Genomic DNA, 14,767 nt, shown 5'->3' on the forward strand with positions numbered 1-14,767 from the left:
GATTATTATTTATTATGTGTACCATTACAATCCTTGAGTGTTTTATTCATGGCTCTGGGTCCTCTGTGCTACATGCTTTAGAACACAGAATATAAAGACAGCCCTGTCCCAAAAGAGTATCTGCATTGGGGATTTTGTAGGTCAGATCCTTTGGTGGTAAAAGCATGGATAACTACAACAGTCAGACCAATTTGTATCAGCCAGCAATCTGGCCCTACTTTTAACTAACCCACATTTTGGAAATGGGTATTTTATTGATAGCATGTCCATGTAGAGTTGGATGACAGATACCGGATGGTGTCCTCTATAGGCCAATCCAATAAAACAGAATTGAGTAGACACTAAAAGGAATACCTTTGTAAAGGATACATTTTGTTGTGCGAATTTAAGCCTGAAGGCACACAGCTAGCAATTTTTGCTGAATTGTGCATATCACTGGAACAGCTGCCTGATTTCCTCGCCCTGCCCGCCTGTCCCCCCCTGCCCCCCCCCCCCCCCAAAGGTGTGAAATCTGTAGCACTCTCTTTCTTCATCCCTTTGTCACATTATTTTAGAGGTCCATTTCTCCCCCAGAGCCAACCTTTATGGGTACATTCAGTTAAAGCTTCAGAGCCTGCCCTTCGTAGCTGTCAGGTGAGGTCAATCTCAGTGCAGTGCTGTAAGATTGTATTTGGAAGAGGAGAGTGAAACCAGAGGAGATAGTAAGTGAATGCTCCGCACAGGTAGCAGTGGATGGCAGCTGACCGTCAGCCTGTCACTGTTGCCATCCTAGCTTGCTCTGAGCCCTGTGGCAGCTGAGAAGTCACTGCAATGAACTTCACAATTACACAGCACCTTCCAGCAAAAAACTTCACAGCTCCTTACAAGCATGGTTTTAATTTAGCCTTGTCACTCCCTTGCAATGTACTGAGTGGAGAGCTCTGAGGCTTATTTGAGCTTCCCAGCAGCTCTCAGTGTTGCAGCGCCAGACCTGGCAGTGACAGCAGCGTCCTGGTTCCCCTTCAACCAATCAAATACAGTTTTTCTCTGATGTTCTTACAATACTTTCCCTTTGTCTTGGCACTGTGGCAAATTAAAAGGAAGTGGAGAGCAAATATAACTTCCCTAGTGCACCCGAGAGAGGACATAGGCATTCACAGGTTGCTCAAAAGGAACATTGTGTAAATATATGTGAAAATGTATATTTAAAAATTGTTATACATAATTTATGTTTTGCTTAATAAGTAAGTTCCTTTATGCTTTGATGATTCATTGCAATACAAGCATGTGGTCTGGTGTTGCCAGTTCAGCTGAGACTTGAAAAACGTGCACAAGATAACTCTCATCTTGCCTTGAGTGTGTGGTGGCCTTTCCCAGACTCTTTCAGTTAAGAAAAGTAAATACCATTCTGCATTTCTCTCTCCCCCAAAGACAAACAGCCTGTGTTTTTTAAATGACAGGGCCTTACAAAGTGATAGCGATACTTCCAGTTATGGGTGAGCCTGCCTTAAACTGTCCTCTTATGCACAAAGATGCATCAAGAGCTTAATAAGGTTAGTTTAAATAATAACCTTTGAAGGAGTGAGTTGTCTAATGATATCTATGAATTACTGTCCAGAAAAAACTACAGACAAAAGAGTAAGTTTTGTCTGAAGATGCTTTTCTGATTTTAACACTATTTTCTCAGAAGAAATATGAAAAAAATCATGTACTCAACAGAAGATAGAACAAAAATATAAAATATCACAGGCAGATTAACCCTGAGGTCAGGAAGCAAATTTTGGACGTGAAATACAATGAATCTCCACTGATGTAGCCCAACAGCATTGTGAGATTAAGCATGGCTACTGCATGGAAATATGTATAATGAATGAAGTGCATATACTCTAGGTGGATGATCAGTTTTCAAATCCCTAGTTGTAAGCAAGCTGTTAAAACAGAAATGTTAGCTTCATGAGCTTTAATGCAGAGCCTAAGTGATAGCTTAGTGACAGATGCAGAATGAGGGAGATAGTATAATGAATATCCAGTTGCAAACTGACATGTCAGTGGCTTCATTCCCTCTCCTGTCAGATATCTTTCAACTCTGTGTATTGTAAATGTACCTACACTCCTTGGATAACGCAGATTGATGCAAAGTGTGTTTACAAGGGATGACTCCTTTCCAGGCTAATGAGATCCAAGCAGGTAATTTGCAGCATTTGCAAGAGGTGGTCAAAAATGAAAAGAAGATAATTCAATGAAAAGACCATGTTAAACAGAAGACTTTTCTCATAATGAAGCTTGAAATAGTCTCAGACCGTAGGAAGAGGACTATCCTATGTTCTTGTCAGATGCAATGCAGTGAGACTGATTTCCATCAACTCCTTTCTTTGTCCTCATCTGGCACACATGTACACACATGCACACACCCCTCTGTGAGAGAATATAATTAGGAGAGAACTTGACCTCTATGAGATTAGGGATAATGATTGCTCGAATGCTCCATTGCAAGCGTTTGACAGTGCCCTAAAACATCTCCCTGTTTGAATTTCATAAACCTATTTCTTTCTGCCTTTCTCCCCTATATAGTATTTTTTGGAATGACAACTTGTTTTTTCCTTTATGGGCAGAGGTAGCTCCAGGGGCCTAAAAGAGAAATTGGAGGGCTGCTCCTTCTTTATATATAGGGTGCTGTAGTCAATTTAATCTCATCAAAATCTTGCCAGTAGTAGAATTCATTTTGTTGAGATCTTGCTTGGAGACAAGATGGCAGTGCTTTCTCTTTTCCTCAGCTTGGAGCTCAGTCAACTTGTTTTCCTTACCTTTCTGTATGTATTTATTTTTAATTGAGTCTTCCCACTTTGGAATACGTGAGGTACTTTTTACCCACGTTTTATAAAGCAGCCAGGAGATTACTTAAGGAAAATGTGAGAATTACAGCTAACCTGGATGGTAAACGCACGGAGTATTCAGGGGTTCAGCCACCTCTTCACTAATCAAAATCAAACCAAAAAACCTGACTTCTTTGGTGCACATTCCTAAATTCCTGATTTACCACAGCACTGAAGCTCACACTCAGCTGTAAAGTCATTGCTGTAAAGTCATTGCTAGTCCTGTTAAAAATCTGATGCCTGTGAAACAAACCTTGCTCATTGTTTCGGTAATGGTGATGCAGCGGCAGTGCAAGCCTGCACTGACGGGAGAGGGCTGACAAACTGCTTTGGGCACCCTCAGCCCTGCCTGCTGCTTCTGGTGTTGGTTGCAGGCTTTCCGTGGGGGATGAATCGCAAAAGCCTCTCACGTGTGGCCATCAGCCGAGGCGGCGCAGCAGGGAGGCAGCACAGGTCTCCCACTCTTGCCGCACAACAGAAGCGTGGACTGCCTGGCCTCTGCTTGCTTTTGCTGAACAAGGAATCACAATCTGGGAGAAATACCACTGGCATCTTTCTGTCCGGAATATTGTTCCAATTCTTGAGTAGGGAGTGGGACAGGAGTCTTTCTATTTGTTCCCTACATGAAAGGTCTTGTCTTGGGCTCTCAGCAAAGCTGATGTGCTCTTTCGTGAGTGCCTCCCTTTCCCCTTTTCATTATGTACCTTGCTCTGGAGAATAGGTTACAGTGAGGTATCAAATGAGGAGTAAGTCCTGGAGTGCCCTGCCCACCAGGTCTGTTGCTGCCTGCTTCGGGAAAAAAACTGTCTACACCCCCAGCAGTGTAATCCTGTGGACAGCTCACGGTTTTGGCCTCAAATATGGGATATTTTCAATTCCTGGTCTCCCATTCCTCCCACTTGTATACTAAGCCCAAAGAAAGACACATTGAGAAACAGTCTTTGGGTTATGTGCTCTGAAATCTGTAGTACTTTTCCTTCTCAAGAATATCCCCACTAATCTTCGCTGTATCTTAAGTGGAATAACACCAGCAAAGCTCTGCGTGTGTGTGCCAGAAGCTGATCAGCTGCAGTAGCTGCTGCTTTGTGTGTGCGTGTGTGTGTGTATGTGTGTGTATGCAAGGGTGTGTATGTGTGTGTTTGTGTGTCTAAGGTTGGGTGCTTAAATGCTTTGTTGCATTATGTTAATTCCTCGGCAGTGCAATCAAATTCATGTCGTAATTAAAGCTGTCAGTTGGAAGGCAAGCCAATCGCCAAGAAAACACAGCATAACAAATGAAGTGAAATGATTCTGCGTGTAGCTATACAATGCTTCGCCAGGCATGAAATTAAATAAGTAATTTGATGTTGACATCAGAAATTGAAATGATACCCACTGTTCCTTCATTCAGTCAGACCTGCATAAACAATAGCCAGAACAAATACGTACAACACAGTCTTTCTCCCCACCCAGCTCCCCAAGTAATGCACAATATATATGCAAAATGGGTATAACTGTGCCTTCCAAGACCTCAAGGATGCAATTTTCTTTGGTACACAATAAACTAATGCTTACACGAGGGTTACTACATTTTTGCTCCTGGGCCAAAAGTTCTTCTCTTTAAGAAAGGAAATAACAAAAAAAAAAAAAAAAAAAAAAGGCAGAAGGAAAATAACAAAACCAAAACCCTGTTCATTTTAAGCAAGTGACTTGTGTTTTGCTGGTGGGCACCTGATGCAGGCTTCTGCTGGTGGTTGTGTGAATATCAAATAGTATATCTAATGTCGAATTTTGCAAAGGGTTTCGGAAAGTGAAAACATTACCTCTATTATAGGCACACTTTATATAAGAGATGTAGAACCATCCAGTGCAGGATCACGACTCAGCATGGGCTTGTAAAGATGCTGCATACACAGTATCACATTCATCAGTTGGTACCAAGGCTGGGCACTGGGTAGTAGGATCCTTTCGCTATTGGGAGTTATCAAAAAAGGTGAGAAGCTGTCTTCTTGCATAGCCCTTGCTTCAGCCTATATGCTCTGTCAACACACAGTTCACAACACAGCTGACTTAGTCATTCATGCATGTGCAATACAGTCTTTCTTCAATTAAAAAGTTTGCAAACCGTACTGTCCATATGCAGCATGCAATGTGTGAAGGGCTATATTTCCATCCAGCAAACTCCAATTCCCTGAAAATGCACAGTTGTTTCTTTTCAGCGGAAGTCATTTGACTGCTATGTTTCAACTATCCTCCCATAGCCATTGCAGCATTGCTTTTGAAGGAATGGAAATATTCAGTGGGAAATACTTTGTTTGCTTATTCTTTTTTCTTCCTTTTTATTGTTTTGTTTTGATACTCGATCCTTCCAAAGCTTGGAATAAAAAGCAGACAAAAATTACACACAGATGCAGAATGCAAACTTTGGAGCTTTCAGCCTGTAAAGTAAGTTTTAAAAATTGTGAGTTAAAGAGTGGGACTCGATTGGCATCTGTACATAGCTTAAACAAAAGCAGTTAAAATGATTGCACGTGTTGTAGTTTGTGGGTAGATCTCTAGCTTAAATTAAAAGTATTTAAATGGCGTGAAGCAGAAAGCAGAATGAGTAAAGTGAAAGGCAGTACATTTTGATGTGCTTTACCAGGGAAGTAAATGCATTAGGTGCTAAACTGGAACGTGCTGAAATGCGCTCTCTACCAGTTGTTGCAGAGCTGCAGTCTACAGGCCACAGTGGCTCGCAAAACCATTGTATGTAGCCTATGAAGGGGGCTTTCTAGCTGGAAACAGTAGCCAGGCTGTGTGATGACAAGGGCTGTGGCGGTTAGCAGGTTATTCCCAGCTGCACAGTCATGGGATGTAGATGGAAGCAGAGCAGTCGGGCTAAGCCCAGGGGCCTCATGGCCCTGTGTTCCCAAATCTGCACTGCCCATTCCTCTGCACCACAGTGTGATGCTGCTGTAGAGGCGCTTTCAGGGACATCATCACTGGGACCAAGTGGGTCTTGCTGTGGATGATGGTGGCAGGGGAAGCTTGAGGCCCCAGCGCAGCAAGAGGGGGGCCAGAAGGACTTAGGAGTTTTTCTATTTCTGTGGAGCTCCCCTTGCACGCTGATAACCAAACATGCGGGCTGCAGATCTCGAGTCCTTCAGTAGCTGCAGCATATAAGATAGAGAATATTAAGGGGCAGGAGCCACATACCTTCCAAATTTCCATAGCACTTTTGTTTGTTCATATAAGATGTCCCAACAGAGTTTGTTGATTTTATGATATTGCTACCCTTACGACTGCCAAGGTGATTTCCTCTTGCTAAGTCTTTAACTTCTAATGTCTTAAACCAGAAGGCCTTCCCCTATATGTATGTAACCTCTCTAAACCTCTCTTTTTAGTAGTGCTTTGGTGAACACACAGTAATATTCTGATTATTTGCAATGAATTTTGTTGTTAATTTTAAATTTCTTGGCACAATCTATTTCTGCCGTGCCGAGTTCAGTAAAAAGATACCATAAGCCTCTTGTGGGGGTTTATTTTCTTTGATGTCAGTGCTGCGCTCCATGATCAGAAATGAAGAGAATTTGCTGTTAGGGTTCCCTGCAATAGTGTCTCAGAACAGGGATGACAGGGATGCAAATTCTGCATGTTTCCAACAGTTTGCCAAGGCTGGTTGGGGCCCCTGTGCAGTTTCTGGTAATCACTGAGCTGTGTCATTACTGAAAGTGAGGTTGTACGAAGGAACAGAAACAGGAATTGAGCTATAGGAGTTAAAGACTGGTCATCTGGACTACCCACTGCTCACTAGAGAATTATCCTCTGCATTTTGCTTCCTTGTCCGTGGACTAGCCTGGCTTGAAGTGTTTCAGGTGATAGGGGTGTAGTGTTGGGAACTGTTCACCCTTTAATGTAACAGCCAGTGACCTGGATTAGAACTGAGATGTTTAGGTCTCTCACCATGTCTCTAAGAGAACCTGCTGTGTAATCCCCATTGCTTAGATGAAAAACTAATGAAACAAAACAGTTTATTTCCTTAATTCCTGTGAAGTAGAGGTTGTGATCATGTCCCACTTAAACTGAATTTCATGATGCATTTTTTTTAAGCATTTAAACTTGATTATTTTCCATGGTAGCAATATTAGTTTTAATTATTTTCATGGGTCTGAGTTTTGAAATCTATTTCACACTGTAGATATTTGTTGTTTGTTTTTTCTTTTCTTTTTAAATCCTTGGTTTGTAAAACAATGTGGACATCCAAATGGGAAATTGTAGTGACTGCGTTCTCCAGGAAATGGTACATTGACTGAAGCGGCTTCTCTGTGCCCACGCGTTCTTTACATTTCAGACTACTAATTATGTTTACAAAATGTCTCATTTTAGAAAAGCACTATGTGTGTACTAACCAGGGCCTTTCGGGAATAAATTGGCAAACAGGTCATACACTGAAAAAGTCATCCAAACCCACCGGGCTTTTTGTTTTGAAGTCAGTCTATGTTTTTTTCTTTTCCCCCTCCTGCCTGCCCCTTTGTGGCCACAAAGCCGAGTAGCTGGAGTCCAGGGCATTGAATGTCAGCATGTCAGGAAGGCTGGTTGATGAGTGTCTGTTTAGTCTCAGTGCAGGGCGAAATGCCATCATTAATTCATTACCCAGCTGCCTGTCAAATAAATTGGCAATTACGTCCACCGCAGAAGCTTGGAATTCAGTAAATAGCACGTTACCATCTCAGAGTCGTTGAGAGATGTAAAGGGAAAAATTAAGCAACACCGTGTTTGTTTCAGTAGCAGATGACAAGGGGCAGCACATTGGTGCTGTGATGTAGTGATGAAAAGCTTGGAAAGGGCTGGTAATGAGCTATGTGGATTGGAACGTGTTAAAAACCATCGCTGACTTTCCACTTTGTCTTTGTGTTTTATTGCAGAGCTCAGCTCCTTCCAGCTTGGGAACAGGCTACTTTGTAAGTGTATCTCAACTTTAACACATGTGCCTCTGAACAGCATAGCATTACTCCTGAAACGAGAGTGCCTTATTATACGGAAACAAGCATAAATAACCAATCTCAGTCTGCCCAATAGGTTAACTTATCTTTTTCTATTTCTTCCTCCACGAATGCATTGTAAGTAACACTTCAGACATGGTGGTCAATGTTTTCCTGAACTAATCAGGTGTTATATACTACATAAATTCCAACAGTATTTAATTTATACAATTATAGCAAATAAAATGAACCATGGTCTTACCAGCTCTCTCATCTGAGATGGTAGGATCTTGTACCAATTCTCATTGATTCATAGACTTTAAAGAGCCCATTATGGCAGTTTTGTCTCAGTTCCTGTGTACCACAGTCCAGAGAACATGACACAGTGATTTCTACCTGTTGGTTAAAAGCCCCATGTCTCACAGATGATCTTGGAAACACAGCTGTAATTGTATTTATGCTAGATTTACATTTTACGCCATGAGAAGAGGATCAGGCCCCAGCTGGTTTGGTAATTGATCAGTCTTTTTTTGTTATTTATTTGCATGCCCCTTTATTGATTTAACAGTCTATGTTCATACTTTTCTATCTGTTTATTCCCACATTCATCAATATACCTTTTACTTGAACAGATAAGTTTGGGAGTAAAAAATGTTTTCCAGTCAATCCAATGCACTGTTTATTTTCCTCCAAGATATGTATTTAAATTGCTCATACCCTGTTTCACTTGTAACTTGTGCTATATTCTCCAAGCATGTCTGTTCTGCCTTTATAATATCTGTAGGAGAGATAGAGCTTTATGTATGTCCAAAAACAGGTGGGTAAAATGCAGTGAGAATTTTTCTGTAGCATTGCTCTATATAGTTAATAGTGTAATCAAAGCCTGTTTCTATCTTTTCACCAAACTCTGGGGAAAAGGAAACTATATAGTATTCGATTACATGATGGAAAAACTTTGTTGCTCTCTTGTCAGATTCCCAGAGAGTAATTTTCTTCCATTAGTACATGGTGAAATTTAGTCTTTTTTCAGAGAGGTCTGTGATCCTATAAGAAAGTTATGGGATTAAACTGTGTATGTGTGACCTCACAAGTAAAGTGTAAAATGCAAGCACAAAAATTGCTTAATACCTGGAGGAAGGCTGTGTCCTGCTGGATTTACATTGGACTTTTGAATAAACTGAATGTTCATACTTCTGCCAGTGGTAAGGTCTGAAAAGAGCTTTATCAGTTGAAAAAAGTTTTGTGGTTGCTTTTCTAATTATACCAAAGCCCAAATCAGTGTAAGGTAAGTTGTGAAACAGGGAAAAATTGGTTTCCTTTTTTCAGTACTTCCCCTGGTTTGTGTCATATGTATTTTTAAGAGGGAGGGGATGAAGGGAAAAATAATATCAAATGGCTCAACATTTATTTTGCATTAAGACTAAAACTTGAATATCTTCCCATAGTTCAGAGCGAATTGCTTTACTTTGCCTGGGCTCTTAAAATTCAAATCATGTGAACATATACAGATATGCTCTGGAATGGGACAAATATAATATGGGATGGAAGGCTTTAACATGTATAAATAAGCTTTGTTCTCCTTATAGCAGGAGCTGAATATGCATGGTTTAAGAACAATGTTCAGCTTCATCTTTAGGAAACAGAGGTAACAGAAGAAAAGCCATCTGCTGTTCCCTTGCACCATACTGTCTGTGGGTTGGTCCAGTAAAATGAAATCTGGAAGGTGTCAACATCCCCTATGCTCCAGCAAAAAGCTTGAAAGTTTCCAGTTCTCCTGAGTTAGGGATTTAGTAACAAGAAGCTTGACATCTTCTAGTGCCAATGTACTGGCACTTTAAATCATACTAATTTGGATCTCTGTAGGTGGGGGAGACATCCCTTATTAGGTTCCATTTATATGATGTATTTTACTGCACTGTCTCTTATGTATAGTCATAGTAACAAGATTTCTTTAACTTTCTTACTCTTTCTTCACTAATAGCCGAGTAGATAGAAAACGTCCCTTCAGTTTCTCCCTTAAAGTAATTTTTACATTTACGCAGTCTTGGATGAAACGGGGAGGTTTTTTTCCTCCCTTTTCACTTTGGAAAATTGTTTTTATCTTGCTTATTGTTTTAAAAAAGTCTGTACCCTTATTAACTTACATGGGGCAAATAAAACCCAGATGTGTTTTGCGGTACCAGACAATGAGAAAAATGCTCCAGAATGATCCAATTAGCATGTGTTTCTGATAAATGTAATTATTGCATTATCAAAGTGCAAAAGAATATGCACTTGAATTGACTTCTTTTTTCCAAAACTTTTAACTAGAAAAGACTGTTAGTTTTTGTGTTCAGTCTTAACCCAGAACATCAAAACGAGGGTCATTGGTCTCAAACAAAACAACAGTAATTTTTAGTTTAATAGATAATAATAAAGCTTTTGCCTGTGGAAATTATTGATCAATATATGTTGTGCTTTGGCTCCCAAATAATGCATACTGTAGCACACCAAAGGAAACATAGGCAACCAGGTAAGTTAAAATGGACTAGCGGTAGATTCACTGTACTACAGAAAGCAGAAACGCAGATGGAAGCAGGTTTTATTCGGAAATGAATGAACACTGAGGTATGGATTAAGTAGCTTATATTTGCTGTTTAAATCCAAGTTTTAATGGAATCTTTGTGTGTTTAGGCCATGTTATCTAGCATGTTTGTAATGGAGATAATAGTTGTCAGACTTGGAATCTCCTTTAAGAACCATGCTTACGCCAGGCACTCGAGTTTGATGCGTAGAGGGTCATGTGTCTGCAGTGTTTGTGAATGCTGTGCATGCTACAGCAAAGCAAAAATTACTTTTGGATCCTTTTATTCTATAGAGAACCTCCTGAGGTCACCGAGTGTTTAGGGAAACACTTACAAACCTGACACGTCCCAGCAATACGAAATCATTTTTCTAATATCTGTATGATAGTTCCATCTTAGTAATTCATTGTGCACTTCCAGTAGTAGTGGTGAAGGCTGAAATCTTACCTAGTTTTATGCTATAACTAGGTAAATTTCTGAATGGCGAAGTTGGAGACTGGATTCTTATGTTCTTGTTGCCTCTATGTTAGTGCTTCTTGAAAAGCAGTAGGTAAAGGAAAAATTCAGATGCTCTGGGGAGCACATTCGTACTGCCTGCTTTGACAACCCACCTTCGCCATGGAGTCAATGGAGAGGGTTGGGAATCTCCATCAAGTGATGCAGCCTAACTCATACCTAACCGGGATGATCAGAACTGCCTTTGATTAAACAGATTTTCTAATTAGGTGCCTTCAGCAAAGAGGGACATGTGCAAGTAACCACTGAATGAGTGTTAATGATGTAAAGTTGTTGAGGAGTTCTAAGCTCCTCCACACGTTTTTTTCAGTTAGGAACAACTTACCTTCTACTTCTTTCACAAGTGCTAGTACGTTCAGTAGATTTTGTTGAAAAGCCATTTTCATTGTTGCTGCAATCTGTTTCACCTGTCTTGGCGCTCCTTGTCAGAGTGGACACTTTCCTATCCTTTATACATATTATTAAATACGTAGTTAGAAAAGAAGAGGCAGAGGTAAAAATAGTTCTAATTCTCCTATAAGCCTTTTGTACTGGCCTGACTTTATTTTTTTCTACGGGGTCAGTCGAGTTTATGATTGGTGCATGTGAAAAAAGATTTGGATATGCTCTTAATATTGGTGCACCCTAAGAAATCATAACTAAATACTTCCTGGAAAGTCTTCCAGTTGTCTTCGATATTTTTTTGCATTGCAAATTGTCTTTGTCTCTCATCAAAGACAGAATATAAGGTAGATTACATCTCATGAAGAAGTCAGATCAGATAATTGGAAAGTAGTTAGAATTTTAGGAAAAAACCCCACCTTTTTAACTTTGAAAGAAAAGTTGTTTGAATTATGTGAATTTTTAGCATTGTCTACCTGTCTATGATTTCAGGAGGTTGAGAAGGATGTTTTAGAATACGATTGGAGTTTGAATAATAGTAAAAGCTTTTTCTCTTTTCTGACTACAAAGAATGATTTTTGCTAGGGTTTTTTGTGTATCTCGCACCCAGCCAAATTCACATTAAAGGATACAGGTGGTTCATTGGTTTGCAACACAAAACAGAACAGAAATCAAAACGTTAAATAACCGAGTATTTTAGTTTTAAATGACAAACCCAGTTCCCAAGATTGTCAGGTTCTTTGGCAATTGTACAGTTTCTCTGTTTATGGCAACTTGTTTCCATTTCTTCTATTGGTCTGCTTCTCAAGTCTTTGTGGCAATTGCTGAGGGTTTTCTGTTCCTTTTATTTAATGCTTATTTTTGGTTAGCAGGTTTTTTCCCCAAAAAGCACAGAGTTTGTAGGTTTTTCAGAGCTGGATAGAATTTGGTAATAAGCTGGTGATGGAAACAGTACTGGGGAGTTGGAAGGGAGAAAGAAACTCCTGTGTCACTTCTTTTCCAAACAATGCTCTTGCTCCACCTTAAAAAAAGGAAGAAAAAAGAAAAATGTGATTTGCACATGGGCTGGTGACTCAGACAAACATAAATCGTGAGCATATTCCCAAAGGCTCTAGCTAATCAGTTGTGCTATCCAATTTGGCCCTGAGTGGGTTCAGTTCAGCAGATGTTTGTGTAGTTACAGCATGCCACTGGGACACTGTGTTGTGCAATGTTGCATTACATTACTCAGAGCTCTAAAAACTCATCCCAAGGAGAATAAGTGGAGCACCGGTGGTATTAGTATAGAGATGATGGAAAACCGGTATTTGGCCTAGATAAGGCCAGCTATTTCACTATGCAACAGGACTGATTTTCACCCAAGACATTACCTTACAGAAGAAATGTGGAATTAGTTATACCAGCACATTCTCTGGGCACATATTTTCAGATAGAGCCTTTAAAACCAGTAGATTTTCCTTCATTGCCTGGTCTATTTGCAGTGGCAGCAATCCCAAGTAGCCTATGTTTTGTTCTTTGAGGTGGTCAAATTTGTGATCTTGTTGACTCTCTTCAAGTGGAAGTGTGTTAAGAGACTCCACTCTAGACAGTACAGTAACACCCATTAGTTTCCACATGAGAGAAACAAACAGATTAGATCACACGTATCATTTGAAAGAGGTTTAAGAAATTCAACCAGGTGATGTTACAGAAGGGATATAATACTTTACTCCACATCGTGTACATAGTGATGTTGGTAAATAAAAGAGTTGTTGTTCTTGCAAGGCGGTTAAGTTGCTCACTTATTTTTAGTGTTTGACTTTAGAAGCCAAACTTTTAAATATATTTTGCTTATGTAAAAGTGTGAATCCATCTGAAATACTATGAGGTCTACAAAAGCACTACAGCAGTGGCTGTTTGGATGGCACCACACTTAAACTGTCGTGTCCCCTGTGAATACAGTTGAAAAGACAGTCTTCAGTATCCTGTGTTTGGCACTATAAATCATTGTTAACAAATCCTGATTTGCTTAGTGGGGTAATGAATGATCTCCAATTTTTCTCACTGTAATTAGTTTTACCAATTATTATTGCGAAGGGTATGCTGAAATCCATTTTAGCTCCACTTTAAAATCTCTGTGTGCCCACTCTTTGCAGAAGTGAAGCTGACAACAGAGGTTATGAATCTTCTGATAGTAAATTCAGATTCAAGGAAAGTGGACAAGATCCCCAGTAGAAATCTCTCTGTGTGTCGTAATTACCTATTAGTATTTGCAGACCTCAGTGGAGAAGATTTGGTGTGGAGCAGTGAGACCTGGAAACTGGTGTTTCTTTATCTGAAATCTTTTAGGTGTTGTCTTTTGTTTTCCAGAAGCCATTGAAAATGCAGTTTATTGTAACAGCTGCTGTAAGGGAGGCATCATCATTGCCAACTAAATACATTACGTGTAATAAAATCTACCCCAGGTCTATTAATTTTAGCATTTATAAATGGTAGTGCTGTTCCTAGGGAGAACTGAGACTCATTAAAGAGTTTGCTAACAATATGACCATGAAAGCAAGAACAGCAAAAGCAGGCATATGTATATTTCCAGCATCCTACTAATCATGATGAGAATAGCTCGAGCAAAACAACTGGGTTTGGAGAACAAAACTGTGTATTTTTCTAGAGGTTAAGAAAAACACGTATTATTAACTCAATATTTGAGGAATATTTAGGTAATCAGAATAAATTACCTAGGCTGGAATTTGGTCAAGACAGGTCTCCACTCGGATCGTTTTGAACAGAGATGATGAAGGTCTGAGTTATTTTTGCAACCCTTCTGAATGGTATTTCCTCATATGTTGTAGAACCCTGCCCTAATGCATGCTCATGCTTTTTGAATAAAATACTTTGATTTAAAGTACTAATCTTTACAGTTCTTTGAATTGGGTGAAACTATAGTGTCCAAATCTTAAGTGAGGAAAGCAGGGCACAGCAGCAGTTTCTTATCCAACTAAGCAAAACTAAGATCACATTTCAGAATTTCAGGTCTTTCAGGTTTGCCCCCCTCATTGCTGAAACACAGATTTTCATCCTCTGTCTGAACAGTGCAAGGATGAATTTCTTTAGGACAGACCCCAGACATATTTGGTGATTCAGTGATTCAGGAGACCATGTCCCCAAGGAGTTATCCCTTATGACTGAGCAGTGCTGAGCTAGAGTGTGCTTCTTGGCTATCTCAGGAGGCTTTCACTCTCCTTCCCCAAGCCCACTCCTGCTTTAGTTAGTAGAATTGAGCAGTTCTGTGCTATCTGTGTAATATCTTTGGCTCGCTTTTGCCCTTTCGTGTGGTTCCTGCGGGGTTTTTTTCTGGTATGATGTTACAGTTAGTGCTTTTGTGTTTCTTCACCAAATGCTTTGAGCTTGTTAGTCCCTTTTCCTTCTGCTTCTATGTATGGTTCTCCACTTACCTAGTTGGAGCCATCTTTTTCCCAAGGATAACAAGTGTGATGAATGGAGACAGCATAAAGAAAGGGAGGAAGGGAGAAAG

At 40.0% G+C, this 14,767-nt stretch overlaps 1 protein-coding gene across 2 annotated transcripts in view; it reads left to right on the plus strand.

Moving 5' to 3' along the window:
* Positions 1–14,767, plus strand: part of AUTS2 (activator of transcription and developmental regulator AUTS2) — an 803,913-nt gene that overhangs the window by 366,528 nt on the left and 422,618 nt on the right. For both annotated transcript variants that reach the window (XM_075719936.1, XM_075719937.1), the window contains exon 4: positions 7,739–7,774. In XM_075719936.1, the coding sequence (XP_075576051.1) occupies positions 7,739–7,774 (36 nt within the window). The remainder of the gene's footprint in view (positions 1–7,738; positions 7,775–14,767) is intronic.

Source organism: Pelecanus crispus, chromosome 12 (assembly GCF_030463565.1).
Source record: "Pelecanus crispus isolate bPelCri1 chromosome 12, bPelCri1.pri, whole genome shotgun sequence".
In the NCBI taxonomy this organism is placed as follows: Eukaryota; Metazoa; Chordata; class Aves; order Pelecaniformes; family Pelecanidae; genus Pelecanus; species Pelecanus crispus.